Raw genomic sequence first — 21,305 nt, forward strand, 5'->3', positions numbered from 1 at the left:
ACTGCAACATGCTGCTGCTGCGTTCAAGGACAGGAGGAACTCTCGGGACTGAGAGCTGTGAGAGGAAAAGCTCAGCAAAAAAATGAGTTAAAAAAACCAAGCACAAGCAACGGACTTTAGATGAATCCTAACAGCTCATATTCTGTCCTGTAAATGAAGATTTCATGTTAGTTTGCTTGTAATAATTACATAACGTCCATAATAATATAACTATCATACATACATAATATAAAATACTTCATACTGAAGTAAAATGTTGACAGCAGGCATTTTATTTGTCACTTGAGTACTTTTGCAATATGGTACTGTGACTTTTTAAAGTATCTTAAATGCAGCTGAAATTATGATTTGATTCATTAATTTGTTTGTTATTTGAACGTGCAGCCAATTTGATAATCAAATGATAATTTATTTAGCTCATTAAGGCTTCTTGTATGTAAATGTTATCAGCTTTTATTGCTCTTTTATGATATTAGACTTGATATCTTTGGGTTTTTGGACTCTTTGTTGGACAAAAACAACAGTTTCAATATGTCAACTTGGGCTGTTTTGTGACATTTTATTGACCAATGCAACGATAACAAAGATTCAATTCTTCAAGCATTCATTACTGTTATTATATAACACAGGGTTGCCCAGTGAGATAAAGATGAATATGGTAATACATAAAACTACACATGTACACACACAGAGTATTACCTGTATGTGTACAACTACGTTGCATCTGACTGGATGTCGATGTTCTCATGTTGGATCCACCTGTTGAGCGCTGGGCTTCAGCGCTGCCCCCTGCTGGAGGCACACACACACACACACACACACACACACACACACACACACACACACACACACACACGGAATCAAATTATTACGATTAAATTATCATAATTTTAATCTCCAGAAGCTAAAACCGTTGATAATTTATCTTAAATTACATTTCTAAACGAAGATTAGTTTTGGTCTGATGTAGTGATATAAATGTAATATTATTATGTTAATAATTAATGTGATTAAATATTGTGGTTATGTTGTGGAGAGAAAGCGCTCCCTCTTTGAGTGGATCCATATAATATTTGGCCAAACTTAAAGTTTTTGGTGAAAATTAATAGAAAAGCACAAAAAAACAAACATATACAAACAATAAATAAATATATGTATTCGTCCATATTTCTTTTTTCCATGTATCTTGCTTTTTAATTGCTTTTTGTCTGTTTACGTGATTGTTTTTATTTTTTGCTTGTTGGTCTTAACAAATACATTTCAATAAAATGTTCATATTTATTTATTAATACTAATATAAATTGCATTATAGTTGATTAAATTCATCTCCCAATCTTTGTATATTAAAACCCTTTTCGTGTTTTGTGTATTTTTCTTATTCTAAAAGAAAATTAATCGGGGTAAAAAACAACAACCCGGAAGTCCAACCCGGAACCTTTATATCCCTGCTCCCTTTCCGGACTCTTTTCAGCGTTGCACACAACATTGCGCTGAACCGGCGGCGCTGGAAAGAAGAAGAACATGAGCCTCCCTGACGTGTTCTGGTCGTTCCTGGCCGCGTGCTTCCTCGCGGCTTTGTGCGCGCACAGACTCTGCGCGCGCCTGCCGAGGAGACACGCCACGAATCGCGCGCACGTGGTGTTTCAGGACGTCATCCGGTACGGGAAGACCAAGCAACGCCCCCACGGGGACGCGCGGCTGCGCGCCTTCGACGTCCCGAAGAGGTGAGTTGTTGACCCGGGAAACACGGCGAGAAATACCGGCGTGACGACGAGACACGACGGTCATTTAACGGAGGAATCAGGGGTTTAATTCTATGTTTTAACCTTAAAAACTACAACTGTGTCGCTGTTAATCAAGATAAAAACTACAGTAATCATTTCATTCATCAGTCTGACGTTTAAATAAAGTTTTTTTTAATTTAAATTTATTCAGTGGCACTATTTCACTGTGTACGTATCCAAGTACTTTTATACACTTTTATTTTGATTCCATCTGTATATTTAATATTCGGTTTACTGTGTAAATGTGTTATGTTACTGCTCTACCGTTTATTTATATCACTTGATTTTTTTTAAATGTTTATTTACTTGTGAGCAATGCTGCTGTAATCCTGTAATTTCCCCAGCGAGGGACTAATAAAGAAGTATCTTAACTTTTCTGTTGTATGGGTGAAATAATTAACTCAAAAACAGAAGGTTTTTGGCTTATAACTCATTTTTATATTAAATTAAATGATTAACTCTCTTCAGCTTATTACAGAAACACAGCTGATGGAACTCCCTGAAGTCAAAAGAATTGCTCTTTTCTGAAGTTTGTGCTTCATTTATTTTCAGATTTTCACTTATTTTTGTATTTTAGTTTAATTAAAAATGATTCAAAATTTGCATTTGTTTTATTGCATTGTTTTAATTTTCACCCCTTGTATTTTAACTTTACAGAATTTTTTTCTTGTTACCTTTATTTCTTGTTGTGTCATGTGCATTTAAATAAAGTTTTAAGCCCCTTTGCTCTCCTTTCCAGGTGGTTCTGGCACTTCTACGCCATCTCCGTGGTCTGGAACGGCCTTCTTCTGGCTCTGTACCTGAACTTCTCCTTTCAGCAGCAGTCGTTGCCGTCATGGCTGAATGCCGTGTTAGACTTTCTGACGGCCGCGCCAGCCAGTCGAGGTAGCTCTCTTCTTCTTTTTAAAACGTGTAAAATAGTGTTGGATCCCTCTGTTCCTGCTCTGACCGGCCTGCAGTCCCTCAGCTGTCCACGCTGCTGCTGCAGCTGCTGCTCTGCCTGCACTCGCTGCGCCGGCTGCTGGAGTGCCTGCTGGTCAGCGTCTTCTCTGACGGAGCGCTTCACCTGATGCAGTACGCGTTCGGCGTGGGATACTACGTCGCCCTGGGCTGGACGGTGCTCTGCTGCGACCGGCTGGGGAAAGGTAGACGTGAAACCAGACACCCACCGGGTGACTAATGGGTTTACATGACTTTAAACCAAATGTCCATGAGCAAACATTGTGTGACATGTGTGTAACAATGAGGATTCAAAGCATACAGTAAACCTTAAATGACTCAAATGAATGAGAGACAATAGTTTGATGAAAAGAATAAACCTTTATATAGATGCCTGTACGTATGCTGCTGATATTTTGAGCCTCTTTCTTTTAAAAGAAGATTCATTATTTAAACTCAGCGTGAATGAACGACATGAACACATGAATATAACACATTTAAATGACTTTTACACAACTTTAAGGATTGTATTTTTTCAAGGCCTTTTCCAGGCCTGGAAATAACCATTTCAAAACTCTGTGTTTCTCTCTCTAGGGACTGGACCCCTCCTCTCTCAGCTGGACTGGTCTCATGTTGTTGGTACAGTACTTTTCATCGGGGCCTCGGTGATGCAGCATCAGTCCACGGTCCAGCTGGCCGGGCTTCGCACGGGGAAGTCAGGTGAGCTTCAAACATGTGCTGCCTCACTACACACAATATGTCTTTCAAGGAACACGTTGCCCACTGAATGACCTTTTCGTCTCCAAAAACGTCTCTAAAAAATTGCTGTGGCCTCCAGAGATCATCCTGGAAGTGAGCAGGAAGAGAGTGAATAGTTTAAATGTTTTCCAACTTTTTTTTGGAGAAACAATGCAAAAAGGTTACAAAATAATGTCACATTGTAGCAGAATACAGCATATATGGTGTAGGTAATTGTTGCGCTACCTACTGGCATGGAAGAATATTTATTTACTAGATCTGACATTATATTGCAGGCTCAAACACTCAACAATGGCGAATTATTTGTGGCAACTAAGTCATATTATTTGGGACTGATTTAAGTGAAATTGGACATTTTCCCACACTGGTGGTTGAAAGTCACTGGTTTAAACCAGGGGCTGATGTATTCCCTGCGTGTGGTCTTGCAGGCGTGGTGGAGACGCTGGCCCACAAGATGCCGGCGGGCGGCTGGTTCGAGCTGGTGTCCTGCCCGCACTACCTGGCCGAGCTGCTGATCTACGTGTCCCTGAGCGTGGTGTTGGGAGGCCTGTCGCTCACCTGGTGGCTCGTGGTCGTCTACGTGCTGTTCAACCAGGCGCTGGCGGCGCAGCTCTGCCACGACCTTTACGTCAGCAAGTTTGATTCCTACCCGAAGCACAGGAAAGCCTTCATTCCTTTTGTGCTGTGAGGACGCGTGTCGCAAAACTGTAAAATCCAAGAAAAGAAAGAAAAACACACTGTCTGAGGCTCTGAAGGTGTTGCAGAAACGATCCTCCACAGCCGAAGCCTCTCTAGGTGAGAGCTACATGTATGTAATAATACACCCACATCGTCTATCATAACATATCAACTTATCTTGTTTTAACACAAGAAACATTGTTATGTGGATGAAATAAGGGTGAGGTTTTTTTGTTGAGAAATTGAGGTTTTGACTGAATATGTTCCCGGTTTCAGCAACATGTAGCACAACATGTCTGCTTATCTTGTATAGCGAGCACCTTTTTGTTAAAATAAGTGCGAAATGTATATTTTGTTGGAACAAAAAATAAATGAGAGAAACTGGGCTTCTTTTCTCATATCTGTGACAACAATATTCTGCCGTTGTACAAATGTTTAGAAGTGTTTTTTGATACTAGAACATTAAATTATTGTAATTTAATGCTTCACTTCTACCCAATAAAAAGAAAAAACTATCATGGGAGTGGAATCTGTTTCATGTTACTTTCTTTATGTTTATTTATTTGTATTAGGTTTATAAATATATACACGCATAAATATATACAAACATATTTGAATACGAATAAAATAATGAATAAATGAGTGTATTTTAATAGGTATGTTATGACTTGTCGTGACATTCAACCCATCGTGACAGCTTGCCCTCGTCTGTTGAACGCCCTCCTACGTTTACGTAACCGACAAGAAGCTTGTCCAATCAGCGAGCTTCCCTGTGCGCATGTCACCTCCCACAGTGCCGCGTCACCGTTGTCCACAGTCCAATCACCTCCGCCCGTCGGCGGCAGCAAGGTTCTAACTTTCATCTCCGCCCCGCCCCTAAGTCTCCTCGGCGCTCGCTCGGGTCGGTGTGTTCGTGACGTGTATCACCGAGGAGTTCCGAAAAAAAAGATCCGAAGCTAAGTGGCTAATATGAAGTTGGCCAGTTTCGTCGCCGATGATATCGAGTGATTCGGGGGAGAAGAGTCATCGAAACGGAACCCGCCCCCCCACTACCTCTCGTCGGTACCGTAGGAAGCCATGATGCTCCTCGCGCTCGGCGGAGGAGACCGACGGGCTGATAGAAGTGTGACGCGGGGCTTCTTGCTGCTCGCCGCCGCCGCCTCGTTGTTGTTGTCGTCGGTCGGTGCCGTCCCGGAGGAGCACAAACCGGCGCAGGAGCAGCCCCAGCCAGAGGTGACCGCATCCATATCGATACGTATCAATTAAACGTTTTTTAATAACCGTCGAAATGTAGGAAATGGGTAGTTTTTTTTGTTTGACGCATGCGCAGTCTGCACGTTTAGCACATGCTAGCAGAGGTACACAGCTCATTGTGTTCCGGGTAAAGTTACCTCTGTGCTCTCTGCCGGTAAAGAGTAGAAGGAAAGTTTGACACTAGAGGCCTTATAAGTAATGTTTACATTTAATAGTATATTCGTAAAAAAGGTGGACATCCTTGAGATTTAAGTTTTTGTTGAAATAAACTAAATAATGGTGCTTATCGTTTAGCAGTCTGAAGTCTGTCATACCTGTTTGTTTGGCTACTGTTTTGTTTGCTTCGTTAGTTATCATTGTGCATTTTTTATATTTTATTCCATACCCGTATGTATAAATGCTCGTGTTGTGAAAACACATAAAGGTGAAACTTAAACTCAAGCTATATTTATGAATGAATGAGTAAATCCTAAGACATGGAAGCAGACCGGATACTGACAGGAAGTGTGTCTCAGTGCAGCAAACCCTCGACATGTCTGACCGTCAGCGCTTTGCTTTCTTTCCTCCGACAGAAAGCCTCGAGTCCTCACCCCATCGGCCCCGTGGTCTCCGAGGATGTCTCCCCCGGCAAAGGAGAGCTGGGTTTCATCCACGCCTTCGTGGCCTCCATCTCCGTCATCATCGTCTCGGAGTTGGGGGACAAGACGTTCTTCATCGCGGCCATCATGGCCATGCGCTACAACCGCCTCACCGTGCTGACGGGCGCCATGCTGGCTCTGGGGCTCATGACGTGTCTCTCGGGTCAGTGTGCTGGGGCAGCGTCGCGCATTCGGCTGTGACTCCTCCCATCCTCTGCCGGGTAGTAATGACGTCGTTGTCTTCCTCCAGTGTTGTTCGGCTACGCCACCACCATCATACCGAGGATCTACACCTACTACGTGTCCACCGCGCTGTTCGCCATCTTCGGCGTGCGCATGCTGCGGGAGGGGCTGAAGATGAGCCCCGACGAAGGCCAGGAGGAGCTGGAGGAGGTGCAGGCCGAGATCAAGAAGAAGGACGAGGAGGTGAGTCGCCGTCAGCGCCGCTTTACGTCGGTTTACTGGTTCAACTCGCGATCATTTCCACTGTGATCCACTGGTTTGCTCCAGGATTACAACGTAAAATGTCTTGTTTCATTCACAACTTTAAAGATATTCAATTTACGCTTCCAGAAGAGTGATGAACTTACACCGGAGCGCCCTGACGCTTCTCTCTGCGTAACATGTCCGTGACGAAAGAGCGAGAGACAGGAAACACTCCCATGAGTAAATATGTAAATATGTAAATGAGGCCGTTCGTCTCGTCCTGCAGCTCCAGCGCTCCAAGCTGGTGAACGGGTCCGTGGACGTGGAGGCGGGGTCCGGCGCCGCGGCGCCTCAGGGGAAGTGGCACAGCTTCATCTCGCCCATCTTCCTCCAGGCGCTCACCCTCACCTTCCTCGCCGAGTGGGGCGACCGCTCGCAGCTCACCACCATCATCCTGGCTGCCAGGGAGGTCTGCTGCTTTTTTTTATTCTTTTCCTCACTCCTTCAGGTCTTACCTTTCACAATAAAAGCCCCAGACGTGTCGTTTCTCTCTTAATGCTGTGTTTATTTAACATGCGTCTGGCTCCAGGACCCGTTCGGCGTCGCCGTGGGAGGAACTCTGGGTCACTGCCTCTGCACAGGACTCGCCGTGGTCGGCGGGAGAATGATCGCCCAGAAAATATCCGTCAGAACCGGTGAGATCCAGTTCAATAGATTTGCTGTAAAAATGTACGACGCTGTCGTCCTATTGGTCAAATTTGTTTGTTTCATCCTAATCACCACCACAGTAAAATGATAACATTTAGAATTTAACCTTTTGCAGATATTTTTTATTCTCACTCGGTCTTTCCTTTTTAAAATAAATAAAATGTCAACTCGGTGCGTTTCTACTTTTAAACTAGTTCCCAAAGCTGCCGTTGCTCTCGTCCCTTTGACGTCTTCGTGGTCACGATCCATCCCATAACTCTCCTCTCCTCTTCCTCCCGCAGTCACCATCATCGGAGGCATCGTGTTTCTGGCCTTCGCCTTCTCCGCGCTCTTCATCAAGCCGGACGCCGGCCTCTGAAGCGCCGCAAAGACTTTGAGGAGTTCTGTACATACGAGTAGATGTGGTGAGGCGGTAGAGGCGTGCGTTGTCCCCCCCTCCCCCTCCTGAGGGTTTTCTGGTGGAGGTTAAACCTTTTCTTCTTCTTTTGTTTCCTGTTATCATGACGTAACGTTGTAATGCTCGTCAGAGCCTCACAGGAAGTCCTCGAGGAGACGCAGCGAGGCCCGAGGAGAGGAAACGTCTTCTGTCCTTTTATTCCTGACTCGTCTCTAAAGGCGAGTCAGAGAGACGCAACGAGTCCATTTAAAGCAACTTTTGCCTTTTTCTCTCTTCTTCTTTTTAAAGTATTGAATGTTTTTTTTGTTTTTGTTTCCTCTGGGAGACGTTTATTTGTCCCGATGCATTAAAGTCTCACGATAAGGACCGACTGACTCGATGGAGGATCTTGAATTTGTTTTCCCCCGTTGTGAGGAAGAAGCTGTGAAACCAGAAGCAACACACATCATCACACTTCTGTTAGTGAGGAAGTGTGTGTGTGAGCTTCTTCCGCTGAAGTCGTGTGAGGACGTGTTCTAGACTCCATCAGCTCACCTGAACGCTGTGTTGAGAGCATCTTCACCTCGTGTCTCTCACACCAGACTCCATTCACTAAAACACTGATTTAAGCTCGCGGAGCTCAGGAGCTGTGTGTGTGTGTGTGTGTGTGTGTGTGTGTGTGTGTGTGTGTGTGTGTGTGTGTGTGTGTGTGTGTGTGTGTGTGTGTGTGTGTGTGTGTGTGTGTGTGTGTGTGTGTGTGTGTGTGTGTGTGTGTGTGTGTGTGTGTGTGTGTGTGTGTGTGTGTGTGTGTGTGTGTGTGTGTGTGTGTTGTTGCGTGACTTTAGTGAGTCTGAACTAACCCTTTAAAGTCTCAATAACACACATTAACGATCGAGATCGTCTATTCTGGACAAAAATAACGTTGATTTACGATGTTCTCCTGATAATCATGAAAATACGCTGAAAACTAGAATGTAACTTACTTTACCTTCCTACCTACCTGGCTACCTTACTTCCTACCTAACTTCCGACCTTACACCCTACCTACCTACATTACTTTTTACCTTACTTCCTACCTACCTTCCAACCTACCTACCTTACACCCTACATAGCTACCTTACTTACTTCCTACCTACCTTATACCCTACCTACCTTACTTCCTACTTTCACAGATCCTTTTTTTCATGGAAAAGCTAACAAACTATAATCATAAGGACCTCCTGCGTACATATAATACAACTTGTTTTATTAGATATGATCTTTGCTCCTGGAGGTAAAATGGTGTTTTTGTGAATGGAGTCTGGTGTGTTTGAAGAGAGAATAAATGACGGCTTCAGTTCCCCGACATCGAGGTCAAAATCTAACAAATGCAGCGTTCACTTGACCCGATATTAATTTATTTAAAATACGTCTTCCTGCCACCGAACAGACGATGAAGAAGAAGCTCATGAAACATCTTTCTCTCTCTAAGAAACCGATCATGAGAGCAGATTGTTTGTAGTTTGTATTTGAGGCCGTTGGAGTTTCTTCCTGTTGTTTGGACTCTTGTGCTTCACATAGGACGCTCTGTTTAGAAGACCTGACCCACGACATTACCTCTGCGTCCAGGCGGCGGAGAGCCTCGTCTTCATCGTGCTTCATCAGTGCACGTTGCCCGACTCGTCCTCTGCACCTCAAGCCCGTTGTTTACTATTTATTTAGCTTAGTTTGTTCCTTCCTGAAGCTAAAGTACTGTAGAAGCAGGAGGAAGCAGCCGGTCCCCACAAGCGAGGAACGGAAATCTATTTTTTAAAAGAGGAACGGACGAAAAAAGCTGCATCGTCAATATTTGACAGGCTGTGAAATGCTTTGTGTTTGTGATACTGGTGGGTTGAAATGCCTTTTAAATGCAACAAAACAAACAAAAAGAGGAATAATAAAAGTGTTTCATGTGTTTACGAGTGTTTTTATTAGTTTTATTTGCACATTTTGACGGCAGAGTGAATGATTTAGCTCAAGAAATAAATGCAAAGCTGTGAAAAAGCTTTTTAGTTCCTGATTTAAAGGCATCGTGTTCTCAAGCTGACCAGCAGGTGGCAGCAGGCGGATGAGTCCGTGCAGCGTGAAAGATTATTTTTATTTATTCAACGTGGTATCGCTCTCTTTTAAAAAAGAGCGATGAGTCACGACTTTATTGGAAAGTGGTACCAAACATTTTAAAGTACCTGATTCAGGTGAGACCAGAACGTTCTGGTGCAAAGGATTGTGGGTCAGAATGCAGAAGGACTTCCTTGTTTCTGGCTTGTGTCAAACTTTTAAAAGACGTTTTAACGTCAACGTGACTTCCTCGTTAAAAGTTCTACACACACACACACACACACACCAGTGCATACATCACAACTACACAACATTTAACACAATGAGTCACTTTTATTTAGAAGATCCCCTCTTTGGATTAAAAAAAAACACAATTTTCTCATTTTTGTGACTTGGCAACCGACTGAACTCAAATGATTTTTTTTAGATTTTTTTTTTTAAACAACTTCTTCCAGCATGAAGGAAAACAACCCGACCTCAAAACAACAAACAAACAAACAAAGAGTCATCGCATAACCATCAACTCACAGGTAAAAAAAAAACAGCTGAGGGAGAAGTTCAACAGTGTGTGTGTGTGTGTGTGTGTGTGTGTGTGTCACAGTTCATTTAGATCCTAAAGGTTTTTCTATGTTTTAAAATCTATGAAGGAAATAGAAAAATAATTCAGTTTTCTGGTTTAGTGCATCTCACAGTCGTTTATATAATTAATAATAGTAATAATTGAAGAGAGGCTCTTGGAGGTGTTCAATATCAGGAAATAATGAGTCATCATACGGTTTCATTATTATTGATAATGGACGCCTCGTTGGAGATTATCCCGTTCTAATATTTTTCCCAACTATTTGATAATAAATGTCATATTAGCGACAGGTTAACAGTCAAAATGGACATTTTCAAATATACATTCGGGGATGAATTTGAATAAAGTCTCTTCAGGAGCCTTGAAGACGTTATGAAAAGGAGAAATAAAGTTCTCATTGTTCACATTTAGCTGAACCTCGGTATTAAATATAAATATTTCAAGTTTTTTTTCAAAAATACTTTAAAACATTTGTCTCTCATTTGGACAATTTTATGAATTTCTGTGAAAATATTCGCTCAAGGATGTAAAGAAACTGTAACACAACCAGCAGCAAAATATCAGCCGCTCAGCATTTTAAGAGCTTTTCTTCTTCGAGAAAAAACAAAAAGTTAAATATTCAAAGCTGCAAATAAACGGACTCATTTCATGCATCATATAAAATATTAGTTCTTTTTTTTCGTTATATTTACATAATATATTACACATGACGGTCTGTACAGTAAAAGTGCAATCCACACCACGTTCTTAAAAAATATTTTCTGACCCATAAGTATATTTATATTTTCCAAAAAACAACCAAACAAGTAAAAACATCCAAAACAAACAAGTTCTGTTTTTTGTCTGCAGGACGTCCGTGAAGCTTGAAGGAAGCTTCTGACACACAACCACACACAAACACACACAAACACACACACACACACACAACCACACACAACCACACACACACACACACACACACACACACACACACAGTGCTCTGTTCTCTGCAGGAGTTCAGTGCAAACAGCTAAAGATTCTTCTTGGGGGGGAGGAGCCTGCAGGTGGCCGCCCAATCACGTCTCAGAGCTGCACTTTGGCTCCTCCCCCCACCTTACTAAGACCCGCCCCCTCCCAGTGAGGGTTTGGTTACTGCGTCGCAGAGCGGTCAGACAGCGGCTGCTTCTGCTGCTGCTGTTGTTGTTGTTGTTGTTGTTGCTGCTGCAACTGTTGCTGCAACTGTTGTTGCAACTGTTGCTGTTGCTGCTGCTGGTGGGCCGCGGCAGCGAAGGAGCCCTGCTGCTGCAGAGGGAACGCCGCCTGCAGGATCAACTGGGTGGACTGGTTCCCATGCAGAAGACGAGGAGCCTTGAATGAGGAAAGTCCAGATTTAAAGAGTCTCAGGTGAGTCCTGGTCCTGTGTGTGTGTGTGTGTGTGTGTGTGTGTGTGTGTGTTACCTGGAGGAACTGAGTCTGCTGCTGCTGGACCGAACCCTGCTGCATGGCGGTGAGCTGCTGCTGCTGCTGCTGCTGCTGCTGCTGCTGCTGGGAGATGCTGACGCTCTGCGTGTGGGCCTGCTGGGAAGCGAAGGCCGTCACCACTTGGCCCATGAACATGGTGGTGGGGACCATGACGGCGCCGCACGCCATCTGCCCCGTCACCAGCTTGGTGAGCAGCTGAGGACTGGCAGGGAACCTGAAGGGAGGAAGGAAGGAAGGGGAGGGGCAGAGGTCAGCTAGAGGTCACCACGACGCCTTTGACAAGCTAACCCAACGAGGATGGAACCTGATCTGGGCCGAGCGGTCCTGAGCGAACGCCACGGCCGCGGCGGCGGCGCCGGGTCCGGTGCTCTGCGCGGCGATCTGGAGCACGTTGGCCGGGCTCTGCTGCGGGAGCATCATGGCGTTGTAGAGCGACGCCGGCAGCTGGTTCTGCTGAGGCAGGAAGGAAAGACAAGAAGCAGGACCGGGGTGTTTAGATGGGGGCGGAGTCAAGGGGGCGGAGTCAAGAGGGCGGAGTCAGACCTGTGACAGCGCTGTTGCGCTGGCGTCCCGGAGCAGAGTCTGCTGCTGCTGCTGCTGCTGCTGCTGCTGCTGCTGCTGCTGCTGCTGGACCACATGATGCTGCTGCTGGACGGGCCCTGCAGAGACCAGCTGGCCCTGCAGGCTGAGGGCCCCGCCCACCTGCTGGGCCGCCTGGACCGTCTGGACCGCCTGCACCGTCTGGACCGTCTGAACCGCGCCCAGACTCGGTGTCCCGGCTCCTTTCGGCAAAAACATCTGAAACACACGGCGCCGACGGAGTTTACGAGCCTTGAAATTCAACGTCAACAGGAAGTGACCATATTTGGACTGAGGAGGAGCGACGTAGAGACCTGTCAATCACCCTGTAGCCCCGCCCCTAAAGCGTTGAAGACCATAATTTACTCCACAAAGTGTTCAGCCTCCACACAGAAACATTAATGAACACCTGGTTCATTTTAGTTACTGAAGAAAAATTAATACACACACACACACACACACACACACACACACACACAGACACACACACAAGCACACACACACACACCTGCAGGCCCGGGCCCTGCACTCTCTGCAGCTCGTCCTGGATCAGCCGCAGCTCGTCCTGCTGCCGCTGGATGTTCTCCTCGATGAGTCGTGTTCTCTGCTGCAGCTGCTCCTTCAGGCTGTGCATCACCTCCAGCTGGCTGGAGAACCGCACCACGGACTGCGAGGGAACCGGGAGAACCCGGAGAACATTGTTGGGGCGACGAATGACATCATTTATTAGGAAAAAAAGGAGAATTGGTAAAAAATTGTTATCAAAAGACGATCTGTGAATATCTTACTTGGCTGCTGATCTGAACTTGTTGTTGTTGAGGCTGTTGTTGTTGTTGTTGTTGTTGTTGTTGTTGTTGAGGCTGTTGTTGTTGTTGTTGTTGTGGTGGTGGTGAAACCATGAAGGGTGCCATGTTGTGTCCTGTAGTTTGGGAGCTCATGGACTGTTGAACGAGGAGCAACATGAACATGAAGAAAACCAAAAGTTTAGGAATAAAATCATAATCATTAACTGAGCTTCCTGATGCCATAACCCTCTCCTCTTTCCTCTCTCCTCTTTCCTCTCTCCTCTTTCCTCTCTCCTCTTTCCTCTCTCCTCTCTCCTCCCTCTCTCACCTGGCTGCTGACGGAGGAGCGGCGCTGTGACGTCATCTCCACGGCGGAGACGGAGCGGCGGTCCGGCTGCAGCTTCATCTGAGACGCTGAGGAAATATATAGAAATTTATTTATTTATATATATATATATATATATATATATATATATATATATATATATATATATATATATATATGGTGTAGCGATGGACAGGTGGATGCTTACAGGCTGCGTCCGACACGGCGGTGAGGGAGGATTTGCGTGAGCTGTGCGTCGAGGTCGAGGGCGTGCGGCTGCGGCTGAAGCGCTGCAGCGCCTCCTTCAGGCCGGAGGAGGCGTCGAGCCGCGACTCAGAGTCTGAGTGCTGGGACTGCAGAGAGAGAGAGAGAGAGAGGGAGGAGGGGGGGCGAGTCAGCCCCAAACACCGACCCAACCATCCCATAATAAGCAGAAGCCTCACCTGGTCCGCGGTGACCTCGGGGCGGGGCTCCTGGAGGCCGAGCTCCCGCCGCTGCTCCGCCCTCACTTCAGCATAACTGAGGAGGCAAAGACGAGTGTCGCGATTATTTAGGAGGGAGACTCGTCGAGCGGACCGCCGTCTGTCCAAACGCCCGCGTACCTCACCACCGCGTGCGAGCACACGATGAACTCGGGCCTGGAGTTCCACTGGTGGTAGGTGATGTAGTACTGCGTCTGGAGCCAGATCCACTGCTGCCCTTTGGTGAGGAACCTGTAGTAGCAGGACTTCCCTTTGCCGTACTGCATCACTGCAAACACACCCGAGGGAGGAAGAGGAGGACGATCAGGGGGATGAAGATCAGGAGGAGGAAGCCGGCGGCGCGAGGATTGGGTTACTCACGGTGCTCGTGGCATTTGGCCAGCGTCTCCAGGTCGTCCACGTGGTAGTAGTCGTACCCGGAGGTGCCCAGCACCTCGAACGGCAGGTACCCGATGACGGGCGGAGCTCTGCACAACCGAAGCACACGTTGGTGGGATTAGATTCTGACTTTCGGGGCACATCTTTCACCAGTAAAACATGCAAAGTGAGTATTTTTTCTCCCTTCGGTTGCTTCCATACATGTAGTTCACATCAAAAGGACAAAGAAGATGCAGCATTGTCTCTTTTTTTTTTGCTTTTAGGAATAAAAAGAAGGATTTTGATTCATAATGTGATAGTTATTACATTAAATGTACTTTTTTTTAACAGCTGCGGGTAAAAGATAAATCACACATTATAAGAAGAAACTGGTGAAGACGTGAACTTCACCTGTGGTCCAAGAAGAGAAACTTCCACTCCAGACTGTGTCTGGAGGTGAACTCCTCACTGGGCTCCTCCACGGTGCACATCTCCTGAGGACAGGTACCAGGACTCAGACAATATCTATATTTATCTATAAGAAACACATTCACTAAATACTCCATAGTCCGAGAAGAAGAAGAAGAAGAAGAAGAAGAAGAAGAAGAAGAAGAAGAAGAAGAAGAAGAAAGAGAAGAAGAGAGTAAAGAACCCAGGTAAAGACAGGAAAGAGGTCTCTACCTTGATGAATTGCGGCTTGGCGAGTTTCACCGTCGCCACGAGACACACGCCGTCTTCAAAGGACGAGTGAAGCGACCGCTGGATCACGCCGTCAAACCCGTTCCGGCTGCTTTTAGGCGCTGAGGACAGAAGAGAGGCTGAAGGGGATGGAACCCAAAGGGTTAACGGGATGGAACCCAGAGGGTTAACGGGATGGAACTCAAAGGGTTAACGTGATGGGAACCAAAGGGTTAACGTGATGGGAACCAAAGGGTTAACGAGATGGAACCCAAAGGGCTAACGGGATGGAACCCAGAGGGTTAACGAGATGGAACTCAAAGGGCTAACGAGATGGAACCCAAAGGGTTAACGAGATGGAACTCAAAGGGCTAACGGGATGGAACCCAAAGGGTTAACGAGATGGAACTCAAAGGGCTAACGGGATGGAACCCAGAGGGTTAACGAGATGGAACTCAAAGGGCTAACGGGATGGAACCCAGAGGGCCAACGGGATGGAACCCAAAGCGGTCCAGTGAGGGGAACTCACCGTTCCTCAGGGACTTGAAGTTCCCGAGGAACCTGACGTGCTCGTACACGGGCGGCTCTTCGGGGTCCATGGTTCCTCGCAGCATGTGGCAGCAGAACTCCAGCTGGTTTTTGGCTTTTTCAAACATGACAACATTAAAAAGTCAAAACCAACAACAAACAAAATGGAAGCCGTGGGGATTAAAGCGTGGCGCTGACTTCTCAGGTACTCGGGCGTGGGCGTGTCCCCCTCGGCGCCGTGGGAGCTCAGGGCCTCGTACACGGCGGCGTGCTCGCCCGCCGGCAGGAAGTTCAGCAGGTTCTGATCCACCAGGTCCGACTGAAACACACGGGGCAGACGTTCAGTCCAGCAGGCGGCGCCGTGCACGAGGGCGCGGCGCTCGTACTCACGGGTAAATGTTCCAGGAGCGACGTCACGCTCTCGGAGGCGTAGATTATGTTCCCGTCGGTCATGATGGCGAGGAAGAATCCGTCCAGCGCCTGACGGAAACAACGAGGAGCTGCGTGAGGCGTGGATTATAATCCCGTCGGTCAGGATTAAGGACCGTGGGAACGTTGGAACTCACCTCCAGCATCAGCTGAGTGAACTCCTCGTTGCTGAGGAAAAGAGGCTTCCAGTCCTGTCGGATCTCGGTGGACTCGGACTGAGCGGCGATTTCTGTACGGAGGAGAAGAAACGACACGTCAGAGAGAGAGAGAGAGAGAGAGAGAGAGAGAGAGAGAGAGAGAGAGAGAGAGAGAGAGAGAGAGAGAGAGAGAGCTACTCTCTTTTTGGCGGAGTTGTCTTGACGTCGCACGTCGGTTTTGAAGCCTCAAATTCGGCGCGTTGGCTGTCGCCATCTTGTTTTTTTTTGCAACCAATCAGAAGAATTTGCAATATTGTAAATTGTGGAGGAGGAGAGAGAGAGAGAGAGAGAGAGAGAGAGAGAGAGAGAGAGAGAGAGAGAGAGAGAGAGAGAGAGAGAGAGAGAGAGAGAGAGAGAGAGAAAGAGAGAGAGAGAGAGAGAGAGAGAGAGAGAGAGAGAGAGACAGAGACAGAGAGAGAGAGAGACCCAGGACTTCCTGTCGCCTGTCTCCTGGCCCGTCTCCTGTGTCCTGGTCCCAGTTTCCTGTCTCCTATCTCCTGTTTCTTGGTCCCTGGTTACTGTTCCCTGTCTCCTCTTTCCTGTCTCTTGTCTCCTGTCTCCTGGTCCCTGTTTCCTGTCTCCTATCTCCTGTTTCCTGTCTTCTCTTTCCTGTCTTCTCTTTCCTGTCTCCTGTTACCTGTTCCCTGCTTCCTGCCTCCTGCTTCCTGCCTCCTGCCTCCTGCTTCCTGCTTCCTGCCTCCTGCCTCCTCACCTTTGTGCTTGTGCAGGAAGTCGATGCTCCTCTGCAGGACGGTGGACTTGTCCATCTTGCGCGTGTTGCCGGGCAGCATGGCGCCCAGCTCCCTGATGAGCACGTTGAACTGGTCTCTGCGCTTCTTCTCAGACTTGTTACGGGACTCTCTGCGGGAGCAGACGGGCGGCAGGTAAGCTAGGTTAGCGCTGCGTTAGCGCTACGTTAGCATCCGGCGCCGCAGAGGACCGCGAGTGCTTCTCAAAGCCGTCGTACCGTTTTGCTTTGTCCTTTTCGTCTCCTTCCATGAACCCATCAAAGATGCTGCTGTCATCCCTGCAGACACACACCGACAGGTGAAGATGTGACATCATCATGTCTGACGTCAGGCCGCTGATGTGCTCACGTGTCTATTTTTCTCTTTCCATCCTTCTTTCGTATCCTTAAAGTTTTAGAGCTCAGGCTTAAAATCTATGACTAATGATTTCCATGAGCAAAATGTGTGAAATGTGTGTGGAAACCCAGCAGGTGTTTGACACTCACCGGTCGATGCTGGAGGTCATTTTGTATCCGGTTCAGGGAGACGGGTCTTTTAGCCGTGAGGTAGACATCTGCAGATGAACCTTTGATGGGAAAAAACAAAACAAAACAACATGAAACGAAACGAGAGCAGACGAAACCAGTCGGACGAGCTGAAACCAAAACCTCACCGTCCTGACGGGACGGCCGGTGCTGTGAGAGGAGGAGGAGGCTGCTGGACGGGGGCGGAGCCTCGGAGGAGGGTCGCCGAACGTTTCCTCAGTCAGCGGGCGGAGGGTTGACGAGAGGTCTTCAGGGAGCGGCGGCGGTTTTGGATTGCTTCGGGCGTGAGATCGGCACATGGCATCGACGTCCGAGTCTGAGAGGAACACAAACACGATGTTATTACTTATATGCAAAAATGGCACAAAAAAGTCTATGCTTCATGTGTTGAAGCTGCATTCTCTCTCCTGACCACCAGGGGGCAACTCCTCTGGTTGTGTAGAAGTAAAGAACAGGTAAAACAGTGGATGAAAAGAGGAGTGAGCGTTGTGTAACAGAAAGCAGAGGTTGTGTAACTGTGACGTCATCTGCGCTTCACTGACACGCTGGCCCAATGACCTACTTTCCTCTTCCTCCTCCTCCTCCTCCTCCTCCTCCTCAGATCTAACTAAATCACAGCTCCACAGGCAGCACCTTGCTGTTCCTCCCAACAACACGACACTCCCCGTCTGCACACACACTTTTATGAAAAGAAAAGAACACACAAAAAGGAGTTTCCTCCGGCCGCAGACGGAATCCAATGAACACAACGAGAATTATTCATCCTGAAATCACATGAAAACACTCGTTTATCGTCAGTTTTCTAGCATTGACGCGGCTTTGTTAAATGTGTGTGTCTGTGTGTGTCTCTGTGTGTGTGTGTCTGTGTGTGTCTGTGTATTCATGCTCAGATGTAGGGCAGCAGAACTCTGAGGATATGAGTCACTCTGAAGTGGATCTGTGGTGCCGCTTGTCATGCTGCGCCCACACACACACACACACACACTCACACACACACACACACACACACCAGCTCAGCTTTGACGGTGCCAAACGGGCGACACCATGGCAACCGGGCCGGAGCGGAGGACACACTCCCTCCATCACACGGAGAAAAATATCAGAGAGAGAGAAACACAAAGATGAGTGTCTAAATATATATTGATGTAATCAACATGGCCGCTGTTAAACAATCTGAGAGAATACCTCAGATTGTTTGTCTGACTCTTTAAACCCGTCCGCCGACCGGTCGGACCCGTATCACATGGTTAGGTAACCTCCGGCGCCATGGCAACCCCATGAACAACGGCTACAAATCATGTTTAAAACATGGAGTAAAGATCTTTATCTGGACTGTTTACAACTCACGTATAAAAGTATAACAAATGAAAATGTACGTTTAATTCAGTATATCGGCCTAAAAAAAAGAATTTGGGACAACGTTTGAAATGTTGTTTTTTTTAAGAACCTGCAATAAAAGACTTGCAGACGACAACAAAAACACACACGAGGAGATCACACATCCACACGCCCACACGCCCACATCCTGGACACGCACGACCACGACCGAGACGTCACCGAGACGCCACTGAGATGCCACCGAGACGCCACTGAGACGCCACCGAGATGCCGAGCAAGCCGCCACCTCCGAGACGCCACCGAGGCTTCCCCAAGACGCCACTGAGACGCCACCTAGTTTCCGCCGAGACTCCACCGAGACGCCACCGAGACGCCACCGAAGCTCCACAGAGACGCCACCGAGGACGAGGTCCAAGTGAGGCCCCGCCCCCCAACCCGCCTGCCCGATGCCGGGCAGCAGCCGCGTCCCACTGGACGCACAAGAGAAGGTCTTGGTTTTGCTGTTTTTTGCCCTCCAGACAGGAATGTTGGAGCGGCAGCAGCAGCGGCAGCGGCAGCAGCAGCGGCAGCGGCAGCGGCGGTTGGCAAGGGGCCCCTGGACCGGGCCCAGCAGAGCAGGATCTGAGCCAGGGGGCCGGGAACCGATGCCAAGTGGGTCACTGGAGTTCACACCGGCAGCCAAGAGAAAGCAACCGGGAGCTACAGCCCCAAAGTCTGGGAGCAAAACATGCGACCACCAACACTTCATCTGGAATATATATATACACACACACGTTTTCCCACAATGCACAGCAGTTGAACCATTAGAACGCTGAATAACTGATGCATTAACTCCACTTTGCAGTGCTCCACTATCAGCTCCAACTATTCTGTAAGTCAAACAATGTACTCCTTCATCTCTAGTGTGTGTGACTAGGAGGTAAGTTATTAATATTTAACAATATGTGTCATAAAATACTGTGAAATTGTTTTTTTAGACCTTTTTATAGCTTCGAGGCCCCGTGCCAGTGAAAGCTGTCTTGTTTTTCCTCATGAAATGAGTCAATGTATTCATGAACTTCTGCCGTCAGCCTCGATCGTTTTGTAAAATCATTTTTGAAAGACATCTTGATAAATTCTGACGTTCAGCTCCGCGATCATCAACAAGGATGTTTTCCCACCGTCTTTAAAATGCAAAAGATGGATTAATCTGTTGAATATTTTCATGATTAATTCATTAGTTGTTTGGTCCCAAAGTCCTTCTGTGTTTGTGTCCACAAACTTAAAGATATTCAGGTTTACCGTCTCAGTAGAGCGAAGAAACCCCAAAAATATTCACAATTAAGAAGCTGTAATCAGATAAGTTTGACTTTTTTTCTGAAGAAATTACTCACACCGATTAATCTATATTCAAATTGTAACATACTAAGAAAAATATGTGTTATTCCCACAGTATATTTCATAATAAATGACACAGTAAGACATTAATCGTCTGTTATTTTATGAATAATTCCCACTGACATCAATAAAAGAACAATTATTTTCTGTTCTCAGAGTTTAAAGTGCAATAAAACATTAAAAAGGAAAGTAATGCTGCAACTAACGATTATTTATCAATTAATTGATTAGTTGTTTGTTCCCAAAGCCCAAGATTAAGTCATCATGTGTCTGTTTTATATTAAAGTAAAAAATTTAAAAAAAAAAAAAAATCACATTTATGAACATGGACTTTTTTTTCTAAAATAAAAAAAGCAAAAATAGAACAATTTTAATGTAATAATCGACCAGTAAATGGATTAATCGCTGCAGCTTAATGTAGGTCACCGCTGCCTGACAGGTAGAGCAGCGGATCGATGGATGTGATTAATTTAATTTATTAATATCTGCAAGCATAAAAACACGAACTGGACTTCAGAGAGAAACGCAGATGTTAAATGTTCCGCCAGGACAGGAAAGAGGGAAATGAACGCAGACGTACCGGCAGCAGCTGTCGGATCAGACCGGAGAGCCGTGAGTCCGGATCACACGAGCGACCCGCCGGTGTTGCGGCTTCACAGGCGACCGTGTTAACTGGGGACTTTTCGTGCTAGCATGCTAACGGCTACCTAGCTCGTTACGCTAACGTCAGTTACGGCGAAAACAACAATAAGCTTTAAATATAGTTTGACACACTTACTGCGACACGTGACCCGCGCCGATATGGTCACGGCGTCCGGGACGAGGCGGGCGGCCGTTGTTCGGTTGTTTTATTTCATTATAGTTTGAGTTTCTGCTCGACAAACTGCGCTGAGTGTGTGTCTGCGCTCCCCGAGCTGGGTTATGACAGACAGCGTCAGACAGGAATGTGGGTCACCGGGCCGGTTCCGCTTTAACGGGCTGTCACGGAGCGGCGGGAGGACGGAGCGGGCTGGAGCCGGTGGAGGTGGCCCGCTGACCGCCAGGAGCGGTCTCTCCCCCCGCTGGATGTCTCCGTCCGGAGGTCCCCGCAGCCAGAGGAGCTGGGACGAGCTGACTGCGCAGAGGAGCGGAGCGGGGGCCACAACACACACACACACACACACACACACACACACACACACACACTCACACTCACACACTCACACACTCACACTCACACACTCACACACACACACACACACACACACACACACACACACACTCACACACTCACACACT

General features: G+C 46.9%; 3 protein-coding genes across 4 annotated transcripts; 2 read left to right on the forward strand and 1 right to left on the reverse strand.

The window, feature by feature from the left end:
* Positions 1-1,505: 1,505 nt before the first annotated feature.
* srd5a3 (steroid 5 alpha-reductase 3) lies at positions 1,506-4,189 on the forward strand. Its single transcript, XM_068592863.1, has 5 exons — positions 1,506-1,724; positions 2,524-2,669; positions 2,744-2,929; positions 3,318-3,443; positions 3,911-4,189. The coding sequence occupies exons 1-5, from the start codon at positions 1,522-1,524 to the stop codon at positions 4,168-4,170; spliced, it is 921 nt and encodes a 306-aa protein (XP_068448964.1). The 5' UTR covers positions 1,506-1,521; the 3' UTR covers positions 4,171-4,189.
* An 852-nt stretch (positions 4,190-5,041) lies between these two features.
* tmem165 (transmembrane protein 165) lies at positions 5,042-8,284 on the forward strand. Its single transcript, XM_068593015.1, has 6 exons — positions 5,042-5,393; positions 5,987-6,215; positions 6,303-6,478; positions 6,765-6,947; positions 7,068-7,173; positions 7,468-8,284. Exons 1-6 carry the CDS (start codon positions 5,238-5,240, stop codon positions 7,542-7,544), a joined length of 927 nt encoding a protein of 308 aa, XP_068449116.1. The 5' UTR covers positions 5,042-5,237; the 3' UTR covers positions 7,545-8,284.
* A 1,624-nt stretch (positions 8,285-9,908) lies between these two features.
* On the reverse strand, positions 9,909-21,122 carry clocka (clock circadian regulator a). Of its 2 annotated transcripts, none has more exons than XM_068592861.1 (22): positions 20,806-21,122; positions 17,441-17,628; positions 17,274-17,353; positions 17,007-17,172; positions 16,752-16,900; positions 15,980-16,071; positions 15,804-15,893; positions 15,612-15,732; positions 15,415-15,528; positions 14,889-15,007; positions 14,619-14,701; positions 14,211-14,317; positions 13,971-14,118; positions 13,812-13,887; positions 13,577-13,721; positions 13,372-13,457; positions 13,047-13,199; positions 12,767-12,925; positions 12,223-12,477; positions 11,984-12,129; positions 11,656-11,893; positions 9,909-11,565 (listed from the first exon to the last, which is right to left on the reverse strand). In XM_068592861.1, exons 4-22 carry the CDS (start codon positions 17,105-17,107, stop codon positions 11,347-11,349), a joined length of 2,601 nt encoding a protein of 866 aa, XP_068448962.1. In that variant the 5' UTR covers positions 17,108-17,172; positions 17,274-17,353; positions 17,441-17,628; positions 20,806-21,122; the 3' UTR covers positions 9,909-11,346. The 2 variants fall into 2 exon arrangements, with proteins under 2 accessions (XP_068448962.1, XP_068448961.1); XM_068592860.1 differs by having other exon boundaries at positions 11,984-12,132.
* Positions 21,123-21,305: the final 183 nt, after the last annotated feature.

The sequence above is a fragment of the Clinocottus analis genome, unplaced genomic scaffold (assembly GCF_023055335.1).
Source record: "Clinocottus analis isolate CAN_PGR_092001 unplaced genomic scaffold, fCliAna1.0.p SCAF_28, whole genome shotgun sequence".
In the NCBI taxonomy this organism is placed as follows: Eukaryota; Metazoa; Chordata; class Actinopteri; order Perciformes; family Cottidae; genus Clinocottus; species Clinocottus analis.